The sequence below is a fragment of the Rhinopithecus roxellana genome, chromosome 5 (assembly GCF_007565055.1).
Source record: "Rhinopithecus roxellana isolate Shanxi Qingling chromosome 5, ASM756505v1, whole genome shotgun sequence".
NCBI lineage: Eukaryota > Metazoa > Chordata > Mammalia > Primates > Cercopithecidae > Rhinopithecus > Rhinopithecus roxellana.
The window spans coordinates 146,411,377-146,435,340 of NC_044553.1; the positions used below are offsets into that span (position 1 = coordinate 146,411,377).

General features: G+C 38.0%; 1 protein-coding gene across 1 annotated transcript; it reads left to right on the forward strand.

Moving 5' to 3' along the window:
- Window positions 1–2,266: 2,266 nt before the first annotated feature.
- Window positions 2,267–10,193, forward strand: GPR65 (G protein-coupled receptor 65). Its single transcript, XM_010371316.2, has 2 exons — window positions 2,267–2,354; window positions 8,510–10,193. Exon 2 carries the CDS (start codon window positions 8,966–8,968, stop codon window positions 9,977–9,979), a length of 1,014 nt encoding a protein of 337 aa, XP_010369618.1. The 5' UTR covers window positions 2,267–2,354; window positions 8,510–8,965; the 3' UTR covers window positions 9,980–10,193.
- The last annotated feature ends 13,771 nt before the right edge of the window (window positions 10,194–23,964 follow it).

Sequence of the window (23,964 nt, forward strand, 5' to 3'; positions counted from 1 at the left end):
AATGCAAAATGGTTCACTGATAGTGTCAGGGTAGGGCTAGAGTGAAAAGAAATGTGGCTGGGAAAATATAGCATGATTTCAAAATCTTACCTTGCCATATTTAGTTGCTGCTTTAACTAGTGAAACTACACCTAGCAGATAGTGTGGTCTCACAAAGGACGCCTTCATCAGTAGAACACACTCTTGCACTGTCTGCCCCATGGAGAAGTTGGAACCAGGTAGATCCACAATCTCCTCCCCATTACACAATGAGTAGCCCAACTGGCCAGTGTTGGGTCCCCAGTTTGTGACCACAAGAAGACCAAATAATGGACTGGTCAGAAATGCCAACCCCTTTAAGGCAGTGTTCTGAATAACTACTTATTGTCTTTATCTCATCGTTACATTGTTAAAATGTCACAGTGACTCAATGATTTAAAATTTGTAACCATTCATTATAAAAGGTAGCCCTATCATTGAAAATACAGTATTGCCATATTTTCCATATTAAGAAGCAAATTTCTTAAAAGCTGGTAAATTTCTTATTGTATAGAATTGGCAAGGTGTTAGCATAGCTCAGCTCCAGCTTTTTCTCCTGTTAAATCAGGAGAAATGAAAGTTTGTGTTTCTTATGTTTCTTAACTACAACCTTTTTTTTTTTTGAAAAGCAAACTACATACATATGTGATATGGACATGAAAAAATATCCTTTCCCTAAAAGCAGAAGTATAGTCTATTCAGATAAAATAAGAGATTATGAGAGTAATGAAATACCTACATAACAATGCCCTTGTACCCCGAACTTAAAAAAAGATATCCCGTGTATAGAAACCACAGATAAGCAGATGTACAAAACCAAGCGAAAATGAGAATTTTGAATTAGAGTCTCGAGTAAACTGAAATCATTACTTTCATTTTTGTAAAAGTTCAAGACATTTATTATTAATTTTTTACTTTATAATTTTTATTATTTCAATAACATATTCTGATTTATGATTTACTATATGCTAAATTACTTTATAAGCTTTCCTGTACTTTATAAATGTAAGGTATTAGTTTTATTATTCTTAAAGAAAGACCTACAAAGGAAGTATTGAAAATCTTTACATTCCTGATACACCCTGATCAACTTCAATACGAAAAGCCTTGCTTATATACAGGCTCATCTCTTCCATCTCGGGTAGGAGAAGAAAAGAAAAAAAAAAGCACCACCACCACCACCAACAACAACAACCCTTAATGTCGTTTTACAAACACAGATTCAAAATGTCCTGATTACATCTTTAAAATTAGGTCAAATGTTTTCATCCAAAATCAATTATGTTCTTTTAAATAATATTTTCCCTTCATTTATAATAAAAGTTTATGAGGGCAAGATTCAAAAGTGATATTTCTGACTTTTTTATATATCAATAGCAAGAAAGTTATAGGAGCTAATTTCACTTCATATTAAACCGCTTATAGATTTGGCATTAACTTTAACTTGCTAAAGTACAAGAGTTTTTGTAATAACAATAAAAATCTTTCTCAAATAAAATTTTCAAGTTTCATAAAATTATTTGTCTCAGCTAGTTAGTTCAACTGCTCCTAGCCATCTCTGTTTCCAAGAGGAGAATCAAAGGAGAAAATAGTTCTACAATCAAATACTATATATCCAATCCCATTAGTCTCAAAAAAAAAAAAAAAAAAAAAGACTGCATGAAGTTGGCTACCTTAACCCCAGCCTTAAACAGCACAATAGCCATCATTAAACCCCTCAACCTCAATTCTCCCTTTTCTCCCAGGAACTTCATCACCCTGAATCTGTCTACAATATCCTCCCCTATCTCACACATCCAAATGGCTCATTCTGTTTTATCTGTACCCCTCTTGAAGTACTTCTTCATTTTGCCATTGCATTACAATCATTATTAAACATGTCTTTCTCCTTTACTAGGTAAAAAAAAAAACTCCTTTTGGTTGATAGCCAGTTCTTATACATCTCCCCGCACACTGCTGGCATGATGAGTGAATGAATGATTGAATTAATGAATGAAGAAATAAATAAAATATTTAACATATATTCCATTAAGTAAGGGGCATATAATATCAGTACACACTTGTAATTAAGATGGAATGAGACAAGTGAGTTATAAAAATTACAGTACAGTAAACAATAAATAGAAACATCTTTAAAAGTATTTAAGAGAGTTTTTGCTTCAAACTTGGATAATGCACGTCCTTCTCATTGAGATGCTACTTCCTCATTGGTTTGTGATGAAATATGAGTGCAATTTCCTGTCCCCTCAGCAGTGTTGGTTTCTCTTCTTGACTTGATGCAGGCACAGATTTATCAAGCTCCTCGGTCAACAAACGCATCACCCGAAGAAACATGGGTAAGTATAAGATTAAAAAATAAAATAAGATTTTAAAATAGATAACATGCTTTGGCATAATTGTCAGCGATGTTCGCAACATTCTACCTGGTTTAGGCTGTATAAATGTAGTAATGCAAATTATTATAAGAGAGAAAGAAGTGAGGAAGACACATGGTTTCCTCTACTTTGAGCAGTGGTAAAGGGCCAAACTTTAAATTTAGAACTAATTAGGTAAAACTATAGATATAGAAAAAGGGGGTTGTTCATACTTTATTTTCTTTTCAGGAAAGAGTGCTTTGGCAAACTTGATTCAGTATTTAGGAAGAAGCCTACCACCTCCTGGCTTTAGAGCTATCTGGCACCAATCCCTCATCTGTACAATGGTCCAGTAAATATTTTTTATATCCATCAGAAAAAAATGTGATGTTAGGAACGATATTTCCAGTATTAATAAATGTCAAGTAATACTTATTAGTTAATAAGTGACTACCACAGTGCCTGAAATATATAGTAGAGTCTTAATAAGTAACTATTAAACTGATAAATGAAAGCAAGCATTTTTTATAACACTGTAGGAAAATATTTTACTTTTGATCATCATCAATGATGTGTACTATTATTAGAGCTGTTCAAGAATAGATACACTTTAATATACTGTAGATTGTCTTTTTTGACATCTGGTAAAAATTTAAAACTTAAAAACTCACCAAAATTTCTCAATTCTGATTCTAAAAACAATTTTCTCAAAATTTGATTAAAGGAGCCAAAATAATATCTGAAAAGATATATGAATACTATAATAGGAATTATATACAGTTTTCCATGAAAATCTCAAATCCACCCAAATTAAATGAACAACTATTATCTGCAGAGCTTGATATTATATGTGAAATGTTACCATACAAATTACACTCTGAGCACCTCCAGCTTTTCTGCTATGCTCTGGCTAGATGGTTAAGGATTATTTCTTTTCAGGAAATGTAGGGGACAGCACAAAGATTGGAGCACATTACCAATGTCATTAAAACAATATTACCAGCTAACCTACGGTGAATGCTTCCCATGTGCTAGGAACTTTGCTTCATATGTCATTTCATTTAACCCTCACAACAATCTTAGAAACTTACACATGTGAAAACGGGAACTTAGAGAAGTGAAGAAACACAAATGGGCCCAGAGTGCTGTTGAGAGGCATTTGAATTGTCTCCAGAGCCCACGCTCATAACCACAAGCCTGTACTGCCTCTGCGTCACTACAGAGAAGAGGGCCTCTGTCTGCTTCATCAACCCATCCTGTCTTGTGGTTAAGTCAAGGCAGGAAATGCTTTTACAGCTAGAGAAATGTATTCCATTGAAAACCTTATAAACCTTTCTAAAAATCATTTTTTTCATTTAATCTATCATCCCATTTTTAAAGAAAATGATGCCTATTTATTGAGTAACACAAACAGAGGAGGAAGAGGAACACACTGCCCATTACCCGACTTTCTCGGTCCTGGTCTTAAGGGAGGATGTTTTCATGATTCAGGTGTTCTCCCCAAGACACACGAGCCTAGTGTTGGACGTGGTGTATGTGCATCAGAGTCCCATCCGCGGGGGCTGATTCAATCCTTCCTGCATCTCAGACATTACTCTAGTGTCCTTTTCCTACTTCGGTTATATCCTTTACAAGTTTCTTTAGTGAGGATTTTGGATGTAAATGTTCTCAGTGGTAGTTTATCTGAAAATGTCCTAATTCTTCCTCTGGTCCTTGAAATTTAGTTCTGTTGAGTATATAATTATAGGATGACGTATATTTTCTTAGCAATTTGGAACTTTTAATCTTCTGCTGTCTATTATTGCGGTTGAGAAGTCCTTTGTCCGTCTAAATTCCATCCTTCATAGGTAGTCCATCCTTCCTCTCTGGCTCTTTTTTCCTTAGTCTTTGGCGAACTGCAATTTTATTGTGATGTGTCTAAGTATAGGTTTCCATTTTTGTGTTTTTAATCCTATTTGAGATTTTCTAAGCTTCATAAATCTGTGGATTCCATGAGTTTTGAAGATATATGAGGATTCTTCATCCATCCTCAGGATTCCTTCATCAGTTCTAGAAAGCTCATCATCTTTGTGAATATTGCCTTTTCAACATTCTCTCTTTTCAATCTTTATAGAATTCCAATTATGTATATGCTACCCTTTTCACCTTTTCTCCATATCTCTTTTATGTTTTCCCCTGTCCTTAACATGCTGATAATTTTGTGTTACTTCTTTATCTCTATCCTGCAATATACTGATTTTCCCTTCAGCTGGATCTAATCAGTTGGTTAGTCCCTGTGTTGAGTTTTAAATTTAAATTATTATATTTTTTATTTTTAGAAAGTCTTTTTCAGTCTTTCTAAAAATATGGCTTGTCATTTTTTAATAATCACTTCCTCCTTACTCATGTTTTTAAATCCCTTATTTTGTTTCTTTAAACATCGTCTCTAGTTTCTCTGATCCCTAGTGAGTTCCTTCATATGCCTTCAGGCCATCCAGAGCTCCAACGCTCACTCATCTCCCTGATAGCAGCTCCCACCTCCTTTCTTCCATCACGAATCTTTCCCCCTTTGGAAGCTTCCCTATTTATTTAACATACTTCCCTATTTATTAAACATACTTATTTTGTGTTATATATATTAATTTTATCTCTAAAATTTTGTGGATTTGGTTTACTTTGTTGTTTCTGCTCAATCTCACACGTAGTTACTCATTTCTCTCTGTGTGTGTTTGTGTATGTGTGTGTGTGTGTGAATAAGGTCATATTTGTTGGAACTCTCTCTGTAGGATTCTTTGAGGCCTGAGTTAAAGAGGACTTGTTCAAGGGGGGATCTGTGTCTACTTCTTCCAGGAGCCTAGAATTTATTTTTTCATATATAGTTAACCTTTATTTTTGGTGAATGTATTTTCATAATTATGTAAATTATTTATTTATTGTTTTGTTTCTCTCAATTACATTTTATATATGAGGATAGAAATGAAATCAAATGTCTTAGGAAGGCATGTATGTTCCATCTGCAGGTAAAACAGATGTTTGTTTGTCAAGATGCTCTACATGCCATCTCACACAGCCTTTCGATTCCACTCTTTAATGTTTTCATTGCAATACAATACACAAGCAGCAAAATGCACATATCCTAAGTGTACAACTTGATGCATTTCTACAGACTGAGCATGCTTATGGAACCAGCCACCCCTATCAAGAAATAGAACATTACCAAATCTCAGAAGTCCTCCTCATGCCCTCTTCCAGCAGCACCCAGCCTTTCCCCAAAGGTAGCCACTACCCAGACTCCTAATAGCATAAATAAACTTTGCCTGGTTTATATCAGGTAATACATACTGTTTTGTGTCATTTTTTATCACTCAGCATTATATTTGTGATTTTCAACCATGTGATTGCATGTAGCAATAATTTATTCATTGAGGTGTAGATTTCAACGGTGTTACTATATCCCAATTTACTCATCTATTATACTGCTAATGGGCATTCTATTTAGGGGATATTACAAGTAGTGTTACTGTGAATATTCTAATTCTAGTACCTGTCTTTTGGTTAACATATGTATGCATTTATGTTGACCAAATACCTAGAGGTGGAATTGCTGGATCATATGGTATGCATAAGTGCCAAATGGTTTTTTAATCAACAGCATATGAGTCAAGGCGTTCTGTTTCCTCCCTAACACTTGATATTTTGTCTTATTTTCATTTTATTTATTCTGTTGGGTGTGTAGTGGTATATCATTTTAATTTTAGTTTGAATTCCTCTGATGACTAATGAAGTTGAACATGTAGGTTGGCCTGAAGTTTGTAGGACCAAACTAATAATGTAGACCCAGACCCAGTTTCCAAGTGAGGACCCCACAGGCCACTACTACTTAGGGTAGAATTTTTTATTGTAACTCCTCACAGAAACCAAGCAGAGGCAGGGAAATTGCCATCTTTTCTCTACTGTCTGCAAATCTCTGTGGAATTTGTTATTTTGTTTATTTTCTAGTTCACCCTTTCCCTGACAGCAGAGGTTCCTGGATCCCATGTGTTTGGGATGGTCAAGGACCCCTTCTTACCTGCATAGGCCCAAGCTTTGTCTCTAGTTTCTCTGATCCCTAGCAGTTGGATCCCTAGTCATTCATATGCCTTCAGGCCATCCAGAGCTCCAACGCTCACTCACCTCCCTGATAGCAGCTCCCACCTCCTTTCTTCCATCATGAATTTTACCCCCCTTTGGAAGCTTCCCTATTTATTTAAAAGGCTGTTTTTCACATTTTATTCCTGTTTTTCAGGTTGATAAAGCTAAAAGGTTTCAGGAGTTTTAGTTCTCTGCTTAAGAGTGAAATATGATATATTCTCCCATATGGTTTACTCTGCTAGTAGAATTCTTGTGACTTGTGATGGTAGGTCTTTTTGTGCTCAGGATTAATCAACAGTTGAGACGGAGTGATTCTGGTGCCCTGAATAGTGTTTCTACAAAGCTTTCTGTGAAGATATTCACCAGGTAAATAATCTAAGCCACCGGTAAGCCTCAGCAGCAAAGGGATATAGACAAAATATTTCTCTACTCCAGTATGGAGAGAAGGATAGAACCTTTACTTTTATGTGAATCTATAACATCAGAGCTTTAAAAAGACACTAACCTAATCAACCATCAGATATAAAGATGGAAATTAATGATTACAAGATTTTACCCAGAATTGAGAACTTTCTGTCCTCTCATTTATAAAAGTATAAGAAAAATAAAGTAAGTTAGTCTACAGAGGAAACAAAAAGATAAACAGAAGTAGGATTGTCTAGTTATATGCTAAGATTTAACAAACTGCTACATTTTAAAATTCTAAAACTTTATTGTATTTCTATTATAGTATTTCTTTGGATAATAAGGTGAGTTTTGAAAATGCCATACACCTAGATTGCATATGAAATTAGAAATTTGAAATCATATAACCATACAGTTGATCACACATGCAAAAGTATTTATCAATCACAGACAAATAACAGATTTTTTTTTCTTTTTTTTCTTTTTCTTTTATTATACTTTAAGTTCTAGGGTACATGTATGTGCACAACGTGCAGGTTTGTTACATATGTATACATGTGCCATGTTGGTGTGCTGCACCCATTAACTCGTCATTTACATTAGGTATATCTCCTAATGCTATCCCTCCCCCCACCCCCTCCCCACAATAGGCCCCAGTGTGTGATGCTCCTCTTCCTGTGTCCAAGTGTTCTCATTGTTCAATTCCCACCTATGAGTGAGAACATGCAGTGTTTGGTTTTCTGTTCTTGCGAGAGTTTGCTGAGAATGATGGTTTCCAGCTGCATCCATGTCCCTACAAAGGATATTAACTCATCCTTTTTTATGGCTGCATAGTATTCCATGGTGTATATGTACCATATTTTCTTAATCCAGTCTATCATCGATGGACATCTGGGTTGATTCCAAGTCTTTGCTATTGTGAATAGTGCTGCAATAAACATACGTCTGCATGTGTCTTTATAGCAGCATGATTTATAATCCTTTGGGTATATACCCAGTAATGGGATGGCTGGGTCAAATGGTATTTCTAGTTCTAGATCCTTGAGGAATTGCCACACTGTTTTCCACAATGGTTGAACTAGTTTACAGTCCCACCAACAGTGTAAAAGTGTTCCTGTTTCTCCACATCCTCTCCAGCACCTGGTGTTTCCTGATTTTTTAATGATTGTCATTGTAACTGGTGTGAGATTGTATCTCATTGTGGTTTTGATTTGCATTTCTCTGATGGCGAGTGATGATGAGTATTTTTTCATGTGTCTGTTGGCTGTATGAATGTCTTCTTTTGAGAAGTGTCAATAACAGATTTTTTTTATCTTTAGCTGCTAAAATGACTTTTTAACTTGAATTTTGTGTTATTGGGTTATGTCCATTGAGAAATATAATTCACTCTAAACTAGCATGCCTCAGGTAATTCTTATTTGAAATAAGTAAAATATCTTGGCTTGACTTTATTTACTGAAGTCACTAAGATAATTTTCCCATTTTAAACACCCTCACTGTAACTTAATGCATTTTCAATATCTTCAATAAATGAAACAAAAAGGGATTATTTCAAAATCATGATTGTCATGAACTTATGTATCTTAAACATCTAAACAATTTTAATTCATCTTTCATTACAGAAAGAAAGGAATTTTAAAAGGAAATACCAATCTTGTGAAAGCAAAGCCTTGTATATTCATGTTTGCACCAATCTACTGTGAGATTTATGAAGAAAAACAAATTGCGGACAATTCTCCATGTACACTTACAAATGCCTCAGTTGATCCTTGTGGGCTGCTTGTCAGCGTTCTGTGATAATGGACACATGGACTTCTGTTTATTAAATTCAATTGACCCCTTTAGCCAACTGCCAGGAGCCTGGATTTTGACTTCCAACTGCTGATATCTGTGTAAAAATTGATCTACGTCCACGCTTTAAAAGCATTGATGAATTAATTAGAACTTTAGACAACAAAGAAAAATTGAAAAAGAATTCTCAGTAAAAGAGAATTCGATGTTCAAAACGAACTACAACGAGACAAGACTTTTCTGTTTACTTTCTAAGAACTAATATAATTGCTACCTTAAAAAAAAAAATGAACAGCACATGTATTGAAGAACAGCATGACCTGGATCACTATTTGTTTCCCATTGTTTACATCTTTGTGATTATAGTCAGCATTCCAGCCAATATTGGATCTCTATGTGTGTCTTTCCTGCAAGCAAAGAAGGAAAGTGAACTAGGAATTTACCTCTTCAGTTTGTCACTATCAGATTTGCTCTATGCATTAACTCTCCCTTTATGGATTGATTATACTTGGAATAAAGACAACTGGACTTTCTCTCCTGCCTTGTGCAAAGGGAGTGCTTTTCTCACGTACATGAATTTTTACAGCAGCACAGCGTTCCTCGCCTGCATTGCCATTGATCGGTATTTGGCTGTTGTCTACCCTTTGAAGTTTTTTTTCCTAAGGACAAGAAAATTTGCACTCATGGTCAGCCTGTCCATCTGGACACTGGAGACCATCTTCAATGCTGTCATGTTGTGGGAAGATGAAACAGTTGTTGAATATTGCGATGTCAAAAAATCTAATTTTACTTTATGCTATGACAGATACCCTTTAGAGAAATGGCAAATCAACCTCAACTTGTTCAGGACATGTACAGGCTATGCAATACCTTTGGTCACCATCCTGATCTGCAACCGGCAAGTCTACCAAGCTGTGCGGCACAATAAAGCCACGGAAAACAAGGAAAAGAAGAGAATCATAAAATTACTTGTCAGCATCACAGTTACTTTTGTCTTATGCTTTACTCCCTTTCATGTGATGTTGCTGATTCGCTGCATTTTAGAGCATGATATGAATTTCAAAGACCACAGCAAGTCTGGGAAGCGAACTTACACAATGTATAGAATCACGGTTGCATTAACAAGTTTAAATTGTGTTGCTGATCCAATTCTGTACTGTTTTGTAACCGAAACAGGAAGATATGATATGTGGAATATATTAAAATTCTGCACTGGGAGGTGTAATACATCACAAAGACAAAGAAAACGCATGCTTTCTGTGTCTACAAAAGATACTATGGAATTAGAGGTCCTTGAGTAGAACCAAGGATGTTTTGAAGGGAAGGGAGGTTTCAGTTACATGTTAGTATATCATCAAGATTACATTTTGAAAAGGAAATCTAGCATATGAGGGCACTAAGGGTTCTGAGAATGATATTTTAATCCTGTCCAATAAAAATATCTTAAGAGTGCCTTGTATAGCTCCCTCCTTGAGTTTTATTAAATGACATATATTGAACAAAGTTCAATATTTTCTTAATGACTCAGAGTCATTTGCTACTGCCAATTGTTTTTGTATCTGTGCTATTATCCCTTAGAGTCAGTAAAGTATGTAGGACTGTTTCTTCCTTTGTGTCTGGATTTTATGATTTTTCTCACTCTTTCTTTGGATTCCAGGGTGTCAGCCATCAGTTCTCCTAATTTTTTGTACCAGTCTTCAACAACCCCAGCTACTGAATACTGCTTCTAATCTCCTCATTCATTAACAAATCTTTATTTTTTTAATCTTGTATAAAATAACTGCTTTATTGACACAAAATTTACACAACTTAAAATTCAACTTTGTAATGTGTACAATTTGGTGATTTTTAGTATATTCACAGAGCTGTGCAACCATCACCACACTCAGAAAATTTTCATCTCCCACCAAAGAAATCTTATACTCTTAGGAGTCACTCCCTGTTCTCCCGTCCATGCCAGTTATTTATTTACTTTCTGTCTCTGAGGATTTTCATATTCTGAACATTTCGCATAAATAGAATTATACAATTTGTGGCCTATTGTGACGTATTTCAATTAGTATAATGGTTTCAAGTTTTAGCCATGTGTAGAATGTATCAGCACTTCATTTCTTTTTATGGCCTGATAGGATTCTGCTGCATTGTTATACTACATTTTGTTTATCTAATCACTTGGCTTCATTAACAAATATTTATTGAATCCATTCTATAAACTAGGTTTTGAGTTAAGTGCTGGAACTATGAAGGAAATGGTCTCATGAAGCCTCACGAAGTTTACATTAGTTCAAAAGTCTAGTCTCTGAGCTTGAAAGATTTCTATATAAAGGAAAAGGAAATAGGCTCTGAGTTTTATTTTGATCTCTTTTTAATTTATAACTGGGTATAACATGGTTGAAATTAGCAGAAGTTTAATGTATAGACAAATAAATAGTTCTATTGTATCTTTCTTTTTGGACTTAGAATCTTAGAATATTTGAATATTTTGAGAGTTCTTTTTTTTTTTTTTGAGTCAGAGTCTCACTCTATTGTCCAGGCTGGAGTGGAGTGGTGCGATCTCCACTCACTGCAACCTCCACCTCCCAGTTTCAAGCGATTCTCCTGCCTCAGCCTCCCAAGTAGCTGGGGTTACAGGCATCTGCCACCACATCCAGCTAATTTTTGTATTTTTGGTAGAGATGGGGTTTCACCGTGTTGCACAGGCTGGTCTTGATTGAACTCCTGACTTCAAGTGATCATCCCACCTAGGCCTCCCAAAATGCTGAGATTATAGGCGTGAGCCACCATTCCTGGCCAAGAGAGTCTTGATACAATATATTCTTTTGAATCCTCATTGTGGAAATCGCTTAGTTGTAAGTAGACACACAGTACACATTTTCCTCACCAAAATATTTTTAAGGATTTTTCTACCCTTCTCCTTTTCTTTCCTTTCCTTTTCTTGCCTGTTCTTTCCACTGCCCCCAAAACGATCAGATAGCAAATACCTTGATAACATGTGGTGCCCTCACATTAAAAAACAAAATACTGGGCTGGGCACGGTGGCTCATGTCTGTAATCCCAGCACTTTGCGAGGCTGAAGCGGGCAGATCACCTTGGGTCAGGAGTTCAAGACCAGGTTGACCAATATGATGAAACCCCATCTGTACTAAAAATACAAAAATTAGCCAAGCCTGGCCTGGTGGCATGTGCCTATAATCCCAGCTGCTTGGGAAGCTGAGGCAGGAAAATCGCCTGAACCCGGGAGGCGGAGGATGCAGTGAGCCGAGATTGCACCGCTGCACTCCAGCCTGTGCAACAAGAGCGAAACTCCGTCTCAAAAATATATAGAAATAATAAGAAAGATCAAATTTTTTCAATAATTAACTTCTAGACACACACTGAAAAATCAATGAGTGCACAAACTGACTCCATTACCCATGAAAGTCTTCCATGATGGTGTGTGTGCATAATAGAAAACCACCTTACTTCTAGGACATATGCACATTCTCTGTTCTTTGCATTCTTCTGATCATAACCTTTTTAGAGAATTAGTTAATATTTCCTCTGGGCACTCTGAGACACACATATGGTTAAAGACTAAATATTCATTAAAATGAAAAATAATGAAAATAGTTTGGGCTGACTGATTAATTACTGATACATTATTGGCAGCCTGTGAGTTGCATACTTGTAAAAGATCCAAAACCAGTGTTGCCCACATCTGGAAACTCAGGTGCAGATCAAGTGTCTTCTCCAAGATCACACCGTTGGTTGGAAACAGAGCCAGGCCTGGAACCCGGGAATGCTGACTTCCCTCCAGAGTTGTTTTCCCCTCTTTGTGATCTTTTTTGCTCATTTCTACCATTTCTTTAGGCTTGATAAAGACATATGCATGGAAAGCTGTTCAGTGTAGTCATGAGGTTTAGGTCATGATAAAGGAAAAAGGAGAGTTATTTCCTTAATTAATATGTCTGGAAATACAATATATCATGTAGATAGTAATTAAAGTGATCTGTAATAGAGAATCTATTAGGACTTTTCCTCAGTTGGTTATACAAAGAGACGTAGCAAATGCATATTTGTGGCACCCTTAATAAGAACGTTGTACTTCATGATTAACAACAAAACATGGATTTGGGATGTTGTGAGATGAGTTCCCAGATGAACCAGCTTCCCATGCCTTCTAGCAGCCTATCTTTCCTGTCGGAGCCTATCATGGAGAATCCACCATGTTGACAGGATACTTACATGATTTCAGAGGAAACACTCTAGCAGCGACCTAAAATTATCCAAAATTTCAGCATTCGAGAGTTATTTAATTTTTAAAGGCTTTTTAGGTTTTTTATTAAATTTTCCCAGTAAACTGAAAGTGCTTCCGGAAGGGATAAGACCTTCTAGCTGTTGTTACCTGGGATTTGTTATCAGAAGACCTGGATTAGAGGACCAGAACACCCACTTACTAGCTGTTTGACCTCCAAACATTTTTGTGATTTTTCCCAACACTCAATTTTTACAAAATGCAGGGACAACAGTAATACCTGCTTTTAATCAGCAGATGTGAAAACACTGTAATCTGTGGTGAGTTTGTCAAAATGTTCGTGATTATTAGTTATTCTCATCTTTATTAGGATTAATGGACAGCAACCCAAGAGATAAAAAGTCCCTGGAGCAACACTGGGGTAGGAATGTAGCAATGGGAGCTGGTAGGAGCTGGCTGTAGGGCACCACTGCTATAGCTACTTTCTCCAAGTGGTTAAATATATCCATTAAGGTAATTTAAAGACCTTCATTTTTCTTTTTCTGTGTACCATTCTCACCCCTAGTACCTTCCTGCTCTTAGGAGTTCGTGATTCTGAGGAGACGTACACTGTGGACATCAATATACAGGTTGATGTCCATTTATCACTTGTTTAAAAATTGTTGACTTTTTGTTTTTTCATTCAAAATGTTATTTTCTAATATAATGAACTGAAAATAAACGTCTTGGACAGGCCAGAGAAAGGACTGATTATAAGTTTTTAAAACTTCCATTTTCTCTACCTAGTCTGGGGAGGCTTCATGGATGAAGAGGAACTTAAAGACACCCAAAAGAATGAACTCATTTGGTTCAAATTATGTAACATTATCTCCCCCAGAGCATCCTGAGCAAATCTGCTCACCCAGCCTAATTTATTCCTTTTTCTGTCTCAAGCTAAGCTAATAAGACTCCCCAAGACATCCGATTTCTATTCTTTAATGTGATGATCAAATAAATAATTAGTTACCAAAGGCCTCTGTGGACTTTGTTGATTTATTTCTTTTTAATTAGCACTGATTTTAGAATAGAATTTGTAATACAGAACACACATTTTTTTTACAACACATTTATCTTGCCCTATGCTTCTTTTCGTCCAATCCTCATGTTCATCATTCTGCTAGCTATGCATGGACAGGCCCCTGTGCTTTCCTGGATAAACCCATCCGTAGGTTGCTATGGAAACACAATGGCTACTATAGCACCCTAACCCAGGAAGCTTTTGTAATGATAGACTCCTTTGTCTTGGTCTATCGGGTGACCGGCCGGCCATGGAATCAGAAAACTTTCGGCAGCCAACACACAGACAGAAAGTATACTTACAAACAACTTGCCCATCTCACAAAAACAAACAAAAATCCCTGGGCCCTTTCAGCACGTCCTCTAAGGTGTCCTAATACCAACTAGTAGAACACACATCACCTCCTTAACTTCTGAAATAATGCACCATCAGGTTGCTTTTATTTTCTCGTTTGCAAAATCAGCATCTGGGGGGCATTTTTAAGATTCTCTCTCTCAGTCCCTCCTTCCATCTTTCTCCCCCAATCAGAAGGGTCTGCCAAGGGAGTTATGGTAAGAAAACTTCTAACTGCATTTTTACAGTACTGTACTGGAAAAATCCAGTTCTGACTGCGTTTTATTTACATCTACTAGGTAGACACCTTTGGGGAGAAATAATAGAAATTTAATTTAAAGGAAAGTAGGGCCGGGCACGGTGGCTCACGCCTGTAATCCCAGCATTTTGGGAGGCTGAAGCAGGTGGATCACCTGAGGTCAGGAGTTTGAGACTAGCCTGGCCAACATGGTGAAACCCCATCTCTACTAAAAATACAAAAATTAGTTGGGTGTGGTGGCGCATGCCTGTAATCCCAGCTATGCCTGTAGTCCCAGCTACCTGGGAGGCTGAGGGAGGAGAATCGCTTGAACCTGGGAGGTGGAGGTTGCGGTGAGCCAAGATGATGACATTGCACTCCAGCCTGGGCGACAAGAGTGAAACTCCATCGAAAAGAAAATAAAAGAAAGTAGACATTTACTATTTTGAAATTAGTTTTCATTTATAATATAAAAACCTGATTCGACTCAAGTGAAAAAAACCATATTTGACCACTATCTTCTCTTTTATTCTCAAACAGCTTAAAGATGGAGTGCAGCATGGTTAGTTTTGTGTTATTACTTACATTAGCTGAATGCACCTAGGTTGAAAGCATAAGCCTGCAATAGGAAAACGGATCAAATCTGGGGTGAGGGGGAAGTGATGTGGGGGTTAAGTTACCTCTTTTCTCTTCCAAAGATGCTGTTCTTACTGTATCACTTCTGGCTGGCCAGGAAAAGCCATGCAGGAGTTTTGTATGTGGCCACTAGGTGGCGATCGTGTTCTGTATGGGACCTCTTACTAATCGCTCACCATCAGCCACTCTAGAAGAGAGGAGGAACCCAGGATGGTATTTTGTCAACCAAGAAACAAGAAGTACCTCCCAGGAACTGGAAATGAATGGGGAAATGCTGAAATCTCATTTGCACTATTCTTTATCTTTTCTCTGGAAAGTTCAGCAATCATCAGGTCATTTCATTTGGCTTAGATTCCATATGTCTTTCCAAACTTAAAAGTTTGTGAAAATTGTTCCACCCATATGTAAGACAGCATAGGCTAAGTTGTCTAATTCTTGCAGAAATGTGGGTATAGCATTAAAAATATGTCTTTGTATAGTTATCTTACCCATGTAAGAAAAGTGTGGCCAACTTCCATATAAATAGAAACAGAACATTTAAGCTATATGCAGTTTGCATTTTTGTCTATTATGAAATCATTATCTACGAAATTCAAGATATAACTCAACATATGTATAATTTTAATTTCTAATTTATTGGTAGATCTCAGCACTTAAAAAATTACATCTAGTATTTTGAATTGTTTAAATCTGTTCCCTGCAAAGAACAGTAATACAATCATGTTCTAATTTACTAGGATTTGCACATCTTAAAAATATAATGATTTGTAATTTACTTTTCTTCCGCCTATAATTTTCTGAAGCTCTTTATGAAGCACCGGTGCATTTTTATTGAAAAAATAGGTTGTGACTCCTCAGATAATGTTACAATTCGATGTTCAAAAAGCAATCCACGTACATAGCCATAAAGGGATGAGCTGGAGAGGTCTCCATATTATTATTCAGTATGAGCTCTAGAATAAAAGTGTAAATTTCTGTATCTAGGAAATGTGTGTTCATTGAACTTCAAATCTAACACAAGCAAGAAACCTTGCTCTGCAATGACTCGATTTGCCAATGCTGTTCAAAATGTTAACTTCAGTTCTCAGCATTTCATTGAAAGCTCGTAGAGATTTGCTTGAGCTTGTAAACATCCTTCTAAAAGAATTATTTTCAGAATTACTCTAAAATTTCTGGTATTTCCTCCAAGACTGTTGACACTAACAAAAAATTTAACTTGGGAACCTCAATTGAAAATTTGGAAACAATTCTTGTTCTGATCCCCAGAAAGGACAATGTTTTTAAGGGTATTCCCGCTGGTAATCACAATTGTTTGTTGGATAAATAAATAATTAGCTAATTAATCAAACAAACTAAAAATGCTGCAGTTTTACAGTTTGTCCTAACTGTATTCAGTTCCTAAAACCCTTGGGGATATTTGTATTCCTAGTTGAAAAACTTTAAGATTATATTGGAAAGTAAGGTTAAAGAGAAAGAGTCTCCCATTAGGAAAGCCATTATTAATAATTTTTACATTTGCTGAACTAAAATAGTAGGAACAAACATTAGCAATTGACATTTTATCCATCTTAAATTAGTAGTAACAAGAATTGTCATGTTAATTTCCAGCTATCATTCCTTGCTCATGAGAAATGTGTTTAGGATATCCCTTCCCTAAATTTTTAGTAAGCTGTTCATCAGTTGACTTACTTTTGTTACAGACTACACAGTGGCATGAATCTCTGTTCATGGAATCAGTGCTGCGAAAAAACATTGCTACATTTTCTTTGTCAGCTTAATTGTAACTCCCAACCCACATACCACCAAGCTATAGGAAATTCCATCTTAGGCATTATGGGATTGTCTTCCTCTTTTTGGTTTACACCAGAATCGGGGAGAGTCACAATAGCAAAGACTTGGAATCAACCCAAATGTCCATCAGTGACAGACTGGATTAAGAAAATGTGGCACACAAATATACATATGTAACAAACCTGCACGTTATGCACATGTACCCTAGAACTTAAAGTATAATAAAAAAATGAAAAAAAAAAAAAAAAGAAGCTTGAAAATGAGTGCTATTTTCTCTCAGAAATCATTTAAGTACAGTTACCAGTGCAGGCAACCAGAATTAGTCTATTCTAGTGCAACTATGGAGATCTAATAACACTAACTTAACATTAATTCATTTCTTCATTGATATGGTTTGGCTGTGTTCCTACCCAAAATCTCATCTTGAATTGTAATCCCTGCATTCCCAAGACCAGGTGGAGGTAACTGGATCATGGGGGCAGTTTCCCCATGCTGTTCTCCTGAGAGTGAGTGAGTCTCACAAGATCTGATGGTTTTATAGCATTTGATATTTCCCCTGCTTGCATGTCGCACTCTGTATTGCCACCCATGAAGAAGGTGCCTGTTTCTCCTTTGCCTTCTGCCATGATTATAAGCATCCTGAGGCCTCCCCAGAAATGTGAAACTGAGTCAATTAAATCTCTTTCCTTTATAAATTAAAAAAAGAAAAAAAAAAAGAAAAAAAAAAAGAAAATGTGGCACATATACACCATGGAATACTATGCAGCCATAAAAAAGGATGAGTTCGTGTCCTTTGTAGGGACATGGGTGCAGCTGGAAACCATCATTCTCAGCAAACTTTCGCAAGAACAGAAAACCAAATACCGTATGTTCTCACTCATAAGTGGGAACTGAACAATGAAATCACTTGGACATGGGAAGGGGAACATCATACACTGGGGCCTATTATGGGGAGGGAGGAGGGGGGAGGGATGGCATTGGGGGTTATAACTGACGTAAATGACAAGTTGATGGGTGTGGACGAGTTGATGGGTGCAGCACACCAACATGGCACATGTATACATATGTAACAAACCTGCATGTTGTGCACATGTACCCTAGAACTTAAAGTATAATAAATAAATAAATAAAATAAGTAAATAAATAAAAAAGTGTAAGAAATTTCTCAGAAAAAAAAAAAAAAGAAAATGAAAGGGGTCTTTGATTTATAGTCACCAGTGACGGTAGTATTGCCTAACCTTTTAGTGGTTGCTTGATTCCTTTACTGAATCTCTTGGGACAGGGCAGGACTTGGTAGAAGCCCAGTTAATGGCCCAGATTCTTGTGCATCGGGTAGAGTTTCCTTCAAAATGTTGTATATCCTCATGAGAACTAAAAATAAAATCCTAAAATTCTAAGCCCCTCAACTGATTGAAAAGACCCCTCTTGGCCAGGGGACCCCAGAGAAACCTGAAAAACTGAGTTCCTAGCCATGACAGAATGGGAGCTTGTACACACCTCATTGTACTCACTCCGTTTTACAACTTAGACACAATAACTGACCAGTATTAATGTTAAAATGGAGATCATAAGACTGACAAAATGGACTCTTTATGGCAATAGATACTAAATTATAAACAAGACCTAAGGCCACGCCAAGCAAGAGTTAAGTCATGTACCCCCTGTACTTAAAGAATAAACTATGTTCCACCTGCCACAAAATTTTTCTTTTTCTCTAGCAGCTAAACAAGCACTGGCCTCGAGATAAGAAATATTGAAACAATTACAGCTCACCAATTGCCAGATGCAGCCTGATTTCACCCCTCTGTTCCACAAGCCATCACTACAACTTTGATTAGACAAGAAGTTGATTTTGGTAACTTTCTCTTGATAAAAGACCACCAACCACGGAATGGTTCTGGCTGGTTTGCAGAGGCTGCGCACTTGAGTGCCTTTGTGTCTCTGCTTCACCTTTGGACATATAAAGCCTAATGTAATGCATTTGTATGTTCAGTCTCCACCCCAAAGTGAACATGCAACATGCATGTTTATTCAGCGCACATGCCTTAGGACACCCTTCATGAATATTCATAGCTACTTTTATAACCTGCTAAATATGTATACTTGGCCAATCTGTTTAGCATAAATCCCTGTTCCATCCTCCCCTCCCTCAAAGTACCTGCCTTCTGGCTTCTACCAGAGGCTATGTTTCCCAGCCTGTCAAAATGACCACCCCGCAGGCTGTAACCCTTTATGAGACATAAAGTCTCCATTCTAAATGTAACATCTTATGATGTTTCAGTTGACACTTCAGAGTTGCCTCTTTTTAGGAATGCCTGACTTCCAGACCCACGTGGTTCTTGTTTTTAGGAATGGAACATGTAGTACCTAAATAAGTCAATCAAAGCCTCCTCCCTTTCAGTGGTGTGCATGCTACTGAACCTGCTTAGATTCTGGGACAAAGGCCCTTTCTTTTAATCTGGATGTTGTGATATGTGAATGAGATGCCTGGAATCTTTGTGACCATTTTATTAACATGAAATAGCCAATGCATGGGAGAAAGGAGAGCTCAGGGAATCACACAACACTGGAGCTACAGCCTAAAGATACGGAGAGTCTTGAATATCCCAGTTACATGAACCAAATACACTTCCTTATTATTTTAGTGTGAATCTGGTATTTTTCTTCCTTGAATCCTAAAGGATCCTAATGGAATTTGGAACATGGAAGTCAGGGTGATGTTACAGACTCCAGACTGTTGAATAGGCAGAGCTAAAGAGCTACACTGGAGAGGGCAATGAAGATAGAGCTAGTTGTGATGTTAGCAGCCCATCGCTGGTTAAAGTATTGCCTGCTGTATCCCGAGACTCAGATAATGTCCACCAAGGGTCTGGAATCAACACATTGGAAGGAAAAATTCAAAATGGTGGTGGTTTTTGGCTTCTTCTTGTAGCCTTCAATAAAGTCCCACAAGAGACAGATAACATAATACAATTTTTGTGAGAGCTTTTCTGTTACATTTTCAAATCCAGAAAACACTGCTGCTCTGTGGGGCCTACACACAGAAACAGTGTGTTTTATGCTTCAGGAAAAGGGTAAATTTTAGCTAGAAAAAGCAAGTTAGCATTGTTTGTGAGTCACTAGTGAGTGCAGTCTCAAAAGCCAGACATTATGGGGAAATGAAAGAATTTTTTAGACCTCTTAGGCTCCCATATCATTTCAGGAAGCAGGCCTGGCTGACTTAAGCTTGGAGTTTTCTGGATGCCAGTGGGTAGTGAGAAGTAGTCACGACATAAACAAAGCTTCTATTATTCAGGGAAATGAAAAAGCCTGGGCTCCTGACCCCAGGGGTCTAAAGGGAGGAGGCAAGGAGTAGTTACAATGAGGATGTCAGGGACAAATGTTGATCCTCATGGCCTGAGAGCAATAGAATTTTCAGAGTGGCCAGGACAGTCAATGCCAATAGTCTGCTTTTCCTGAAGATAGCTGCAAGCCTCTGGGGAAAACTCCATATTCTGCCTTATGCATGCACTTTACTATGGTACAAAAATAGAGACTGGCATACAGTTGTGCAAGTTGAGTATTACACAAGAAATCCATGTCTCAGAGGGCACCATTCATTTAACAGACATTGAAGATTTGCACAGTTGTTATGTCATTTTTAAAGCATATGGCAACAAGGTGTTTGTTCTAATAAAAGCAGCATGATAACTTTTCAACATCTGGAAGGAAGGTATCGTAAGGAAGACACATCTTGTTTTCACAGCAGGCCCCATGAGCAGCATAGCCCTGCCCCTGCCCTGCTACCACAAGGTCATGTAAGCCTCTCCCACCCCGGAACCATCATGGGAGGAGCTAGGGTAAGTGGAGTATATCTGAAAGACTGAATATTTAGCCCAAAGTAGCTGAGCTAACCTAAAAAGACAGTTTAAGCAAGAAAAGGTGGTGATATCATTAATTTCGCAAGTAAAATAATTTTTTGCACCGATACCCAGTAGGTTGGTAAATCAAAAAGAAGAATAAACAGTCAGAGAAAATAAGCTACTGTTTTAGGTGTGCTTGCAGTTGAGTTGTGGCATGACCACTGTCTCTCACATGTCCCAGCCTTGACAGGAGGTGGCCTTTCTGGAACAGAGAGAAGAAACCATACCTTTTAAAAAAAGGATGAATTCATGTCCTTTGTAGGGACATGGATGAAGCTGGAAACCATCATTCTCAGCAAACTAACACAGAAACAGAAAAACAAACACTGCATGTTCTCACTCATAAGTGGGAGTTGAAGAATGAGAACACATGGACACAGGGAGGGGGACATCACATACTGAAGCCTGTTGGGGGTTGGAGGGCTAGGGGAGGGACAGCATTAGGAGAAATACCTAATGTAGATGACAGGTTGATGGGTGCAGCAAACCACCATGGCACATGTATACCTGTGTAACAAACCTGCACATTCTGCACATGTACCCCAGAACTTAAAGTACAATAATAATTTTAAAAAATGATACTGTCCACCTATGATCTAGAATCCAGGTTGAATATAGGTCCAATCACCTATTGCAATGTTTCTCAAACTTTAATGTTTATAAGAATTAACTAGGAATCTTAGTTTGAAAGATTCTTATTCAATACATCTGAAGTGGAGCCTGAGATTCTACATTTCTAAGAAATTCCCATGTAATGCCAGTGCTGCTGGGCCCTGGGTACAGGTGTGGAGTTACATCATTTTAGAGTCTAGAGAAGAGGTTCTCAAACTTTAGCATGGATGAGAATCACCTGGAGAGTTTGTTAAGCCAGAGTGCTGGGCTTCATCCCCAGATATTTTGATTCAGCAGGCCTGGGGTGGGGCCTGAGAATTTGTGTTTTTGACAAGTTCCCTGATATCACAAATGTGGGTGGGACACACTTTGAGAACTACTGCTCTCAAATAGAGTGCAGCCCTTTCCTAAGTACCTCCTATTAATTGCCATCTACCAGAAAAAAGGTACAGTCCCACCCAGTGAAGAGACGGATCCCTCCCACCCCCAAATTCAGCCCCAACCTGATGTTTGCTGAGACAGAAATTCTTAAGCCAATGTCTAGGCTCAAAGACTGCACTAATCAGGTTTCCGGCTGTGGTCTCTAACCTACAGAATTTAGAAGGAGCAAATTGAAAGCAGCCAGCTTTTTAAGGGATCTAAGTGATCTTTCACCCCTGTCTGATCTCATCACCCAGTGGTGCAGGCCACATTTGGTTCCTATGCCATGCCTTGGCCAATGGTGTTCATGTCCATCTCTTCCTCCAAGTTAAAAGCTATTTAAGAACAGAAATCAGGCTTAATTCACGTTTTAATCCCCTTTGAGCCTATCCTCAGCTCCCTTCCTAGAAACTAGCAGAGTTTTACGTATTCTAGATGTAACAGAAATCTTGTTTAGAAGATATTAAATTGTTAACTTTTCCATTCCCATATAAGCGATTGTTCTCCCAAAGGTTTTCCATCATGAAAGCCCAGTTTATTGCCCAGGGAAAAGGAGGAAAGCACCAAAATGCCACAGAGCATGAAGGAAGATATTACCTGGTGATGCCCTGCTGGACAGTGTTAAATCAAGTTTAGCTAAAAGTTGCCTCCTTACGTATTTTAAGTTCAGCCTAAAGGTTTCTGTGTACATCATGAACTATAACCTCAATGGAGTTGCACTCAGACTGTAGTCTACTCTTGTGTCATCACTGAGTCGTGGCCAATCAAAGGTGACCAACTGTTCAAACTGTGTTCAAACGATGCAAACACCAAGTAGTAACCCATCTGGTTGTTTCTGTACCTCACACCATTTTCTATATGTCTCTTTCTTCTATCTATAAATCTTCCACCATGTGGCTGCGCTGGAGTCCCTGAGCCTACTCTGGCTCAGGAGGCTGCTGAATTTGCAAATTGTTCTTTGCTCAATTAAACTCTCTTTAATTTAATCGGATAAAGGTTTTCTTTTAACAACAGAAAGATGAAGTAGATATACCTTCTGATTCTACGAAGAAGCCTTGAGGTACAGAAAGCGAGAGTAAGAGATAGGACATATTTCCAGATTCATATCAAGAGAGATCAACAAGGAAACCCAGAAGCAGAGCGGCAGACGGAACTCACACCTTTTTTGGGGTTCAGGGAAGAGATCACCTTTTAGGGAACCCCTGCGTCAGTAAAATTGCAACAGAACAGAAAAATCGACATGGTGGTATACCATGGTGGTGATATTTAAGAAGAAAAGATAACTGGGAATAGGTCCTCTGCTGTGGGATAGGGAAGGAATCCAAACACTGTCACTTGCTCCCAGGGGAAGAAGAGTAAGGAAGAGAGATGAGGGCCAGTGGGCCTCCCATGGATCCCTGTGGGAGGGAAACTTGACCCCATGGTCAATCAGCCTCTGGGCTGCTGGGTGGACAACCAAGGCCCGGGGTGCATGGCGGAGGCAACTGAGACCATGGGGAGATGCTGCTCTAGCAAGAACCAAGGTAAGGGAGTATAACAGGAGGCAACACAGTAGACCCCCAGCAGGCTACCAGATCACCAATTACACTGGCTGAGGTCTCAGCAGCTTCTGTCAGGGGGATGCCTAATGGACAAACAGGACCTTTTCAAAGGCCAGAGGGGACCAGAAGACAGTATAAGGAACAGCAGGTGGACATCCTCACAGCAAAGAGGACAGGTAAGCTTTCCTCTCCATCCAGCTGCCATCTTATGAAAGACTACATCTTGTGAGAGGCACCTCTTGTGGTAAGTGCTATCTAGTGAGTGGATGTCCAAGATGAGAAACAGTACTAAGAGGGGTGTGGACCTTAAACTTGATTGAGTCTTTATCCAGAAGATATTAAACAAGTCTTTAAAAGACTAGTTAAGCCATCAGACACGGAAATATCTTCTATGCACAAATTTAGGGTTTTTCCGCCCCCCACCAATGGTGGGAATGAGGTTTTCAGGGCACTCTAACGATAGTTTCTTTCCCACATCTAAACGTACTGTGCAAATATGTGACCTTTCATCAAATGCTTGGC